The sequence below is a fragment of the Hippichthys cyanospilos genome, chromosome 3, assembly GCF_059441005.1.
Source record: "Hippichthys cyanospilos isolate Australia breed blue-spotted pipefish chromosome 3, RoL_Hcya_1.0, whole genome shotgun sequence".
Lineage (NCBI taxonomy): Eukaryota > Metazoa > Chordata > Actinopteri > Syngnathiformes > Syngnathidae > Hippichthys > Hippichthys cyanospilos.
The window spans coordinates 19,200,122-19,203,575 of NC_142371.1; the positions used below are offsets into that span (position 1 = coordinate 19,200,122).

The 3,454-nt window shown below is 45.3% G+C and overlaps 1 protein-coding gene across 1 annotated transcript; it reads left to right on the forward strand.

The window, feature by feature from the left end:
- The first annotated feature begins 410 nt into the window (after nt 1-410).
- On the forward strand, nt 411-1,550 carry uts2r3 (urotensin-2 receptor 3). The gene has a single exon (XM_088410978.1). The coding sequence runs from the start codon at nt 411-413 to the stop codon at nt 1,548-1,550; it is 1,140 nt and encodes a 379-aa protein (XP_088267104.1).
- The last annotated feature ends 1,904 nt before the right edge of the window (nt 1,551-3,454 follow it).

Here is a 3,454-nt window from a genome sequence, read left to right on the forward strand (position 1 = left end):
ACACACACACACACACCTTTAAGGGGCGTGGCCTAGTCATTTTCAGTAGACAGCAAGTGGCCAAATGTGTTTTTAAAATGATTAATTGTGACGTGAAAATTAATATCTCATAAAAATCTTAATAAAAAAGGAAAAAAGACCTGCGCAAACAACTTGCTAGCTTTGCCGCGCTAGCTAACACCGTTGCCATAAACGCCGATCATTCACGTTTATATTTTCCAACAGTTTTACCAGAGGGAAAATATTTCAACTGCGTTGTTTCCGGCCCCGAACGATGCGAAAATAACACCTGTCCTTTTGTTTCTCGGTCCCCCCTCATCCGTCTGCTGCTTTCCGGCCATTACCGAAAACAGCTCGAGCTTTCACTAACATTGAGCGGCTGCGACGATTCCTCTTAAGCAGCTTGATAAATGGACCCGTCGGGCTCCTTGTCTCCACCTTCCCCACACACCAGCCCCAACGCGTCCCCGCCTTGGTCCCCGACCCCGACCTGGCCATCCCCCAGCCCGGCATCCACCGCCGTGTTCTGCTCCTTCCTCTCCCTGCTCTCCCTCCTGGGCATCGTGGGCAACCTGTACACCCTGGTTCTCCTCCTGAGGCGCAGGAGAAGCAGGAGGAGAAACGGCGTGGGACTAACCTGCTGCTTGGCGCCGCTCCCCGCGCCCTCCTGCCTTTCCAACCCGTCCTCGCTCTCCCCTTCCTCCTCGCCGCTCTCCTCTTCCTCCTCCTCCTCCTCTCTTCACCTGCAGGTGCTGAGCCTGGCCCTGGCCGACCTGCTCTACCTGTTCACCGCCCCTTTCATCGTCTACGACAGCCTGGCGTCCGACTGGGCCTTCGGCGAGCTGGGCTGCCGTCTTCTCCTGAGCCTGGACCTCCTCACCATGCACGCTTCCATCTTCACCCTCACCGCCATGAGCCTGGATCGCTACCGGGCCGTGGCGCGGCCGCTGCACACCTCTTCCAGGAACTCGTCGGGCCTGTTGCGGGTGAGCTTGGCTTGGGGGCTGGCGGTGGCGCTGAGCTTGCCCATGATGATCACCTTGCACCTGGAGGACGGAGAGAACCAGGAGGGCCAACTGTGCGTCCCCGCCTGGGACGAGCAGAGCTCCAAGGCCTACATGAGCGTGCTCTTCTGCACCAGCATCCTGGGTCCGGGCCTGGCCATCGGCGCTCTCTACGCTACCCTGGGCCGACTTTACTGGGTTTCCCAGACCCGGGCCCCGTGGGGCGCCGGGGCGAGTCCCGCTTGCCCCGCCCGTGCTCCCAAACCCAAAGTCCTGCTCCTCATCCTGGGCATCGTTCTGGCCTTCTGGGCTTGCTTCCTGCCTTTCTGGATCTGGCAGCTCCTGCCCCTCTACCAGCCGGACATGCTGAGGACGGTACCGGTCGGCACTCAGGTGACGGTCAACCGGATCCTCACGGGACTGACCTACGGGAACTCTTGCGTGAATCCCTTCTTCTACACGCTGCTGACCGGCAAGCGGAGACGCAACCGCCAGACGCTGACGTCGGCGACTCGGCTGTGCCGCAAGAGCAGCCCGCTGCAGTAGGGGTGCTTCCTATCACCCTTCGTATCGTCCTACGGGCGCTTTCGAGGGCCCGGACGATCGATCGGACGATTCGAGCGTCGGCCATAAATAATCGGACAAACGGACGATATTTGCCTATTATTTCAACTTTCTGTGTCCTAACCATTTGCGGCCGTGCAATAAAAGTAAAAATGGTGTCATTATTCACTACGCATAAATCTATACCTTATATCCTTAACTCATTCAATCCCAAAGACAGCATTTTACGTTTCGTTGTCCAGGTGTTCAATCCTTGGCATGTGTTTATATTTGTTTCTTTTTTGTTGTTTTTTTAAGTGCTAGGCTAATTTACAAAAGAAATTGATTGCTTTATGTTAAGTACTAAAGTAATCTATTCATCTAAGTACTAAAAGGACTAAAGTAATTGCAATCACATTCGGTATTTAGGTACTGAAGTACTCAATTACTTTATACATTCGATTAATCAGTTACTTTAGGTCATTTAATAAGTGAACGTGTTCTAAAGTAATTGATTACCTAACGTACTAAAGTACCTACTAAAGTACCTAAGTAATTACATTAGTACTAAAAGACATACAGTAATCGATTACTTTAGTAATACTTTACATTGAATGCTGGACTGCAGAAATGTACAAACACAACATGAATTGTTTTTAGATCTGTCATTCAAATCAAAGTAAATCTTTACTAAATGTTAAAATCTGTGTATAATTGAAACCCTTTTAAATACAATGAGAGGAAATCAATAATTTGATTTGATAAAATGCCTTAGTGCTTTCTGAGATACGCGTGAAAATAAGAATTAAAAAAGTACTGTAAATTCCTACTCTTTCATCGTTTTTAATCAACACCAAAGACCAATGATTCAGCTTGCACTTTGTGAAGGAATTTTGTATAAAGTTCCGAGGGAAAACTTCTCTAAAGTTATGTTTCGTTTTGTTTTTTCGGCAGTGCGAAATTAACACTTTGAGTAAAAAACTAGGGATGGGCGACTTCTAACAGTAAGTATCGAAATCTGGCTTTATTTCAACGTAAAACTTACAAATTAGAATATCGCCAATCTTTCATGAAAATTTGGGGAAAAGTTCTATTGGTCTTTCTTTAAAATTATGTCCATGAGTGAAATTTTGTGCGACAAAAGTACTGATGGAATCGGTACTTATAGCGGTGACTACTCATAAATTGAGTAGCCGTAGTCATATCGATCTGAAAAAAGTGGTATTGAACATTCCTTGTCGAAATTAAGTATAACTGAAGACTATGTCAGCTTCTGGTAAAAATCTCGTAAAATTGCATCACTGTAAGTGAGGGGTGATTATTATTATTATTGTTAATACTAAAGATACCAAAACACCAGCGGTAAGAATGTTATTTTGTTTGACTGTTTTGCATGCATTTTAAATAAAACAATTGATGCACTTCTGCTTGTATTCAGAATATATATATATATATATATATATATATGAAAGTCTTTTATTTTATAGAAATTTGCGGTTTTTGACTAGTCTATCTCTGGGATTTTTCTTATGCATTGTGAGTTAAGCTTTAGTGAGTTTGCTTCTTGTACATTTAAAAATACACTTTATGTTGCTCAGTTTGAACATGCGCCGCTGCTGCATGGCTTCAACGCTGTCACTGACTGATGTTTATATTAATGCTTAATATAGAGCTCTAAATAAAGCTGATGCTTTCTGCGATTCGCCGAGTCATTTGATCTGTCACCGGGGTAAAATGAACACCACTGGACACTTCATTACATGCACTCAACCTGAATACATGAGGCGTATCAAAAAAAAAAAAAAAAGGATAGTTCAAAGCCAATTCTGGGCTTGTATTTAGTTTATGTGATATATTAATGCTAAGTTTGCATCGGTATGTGATGTAAAAGCAAATGCAAATGAATG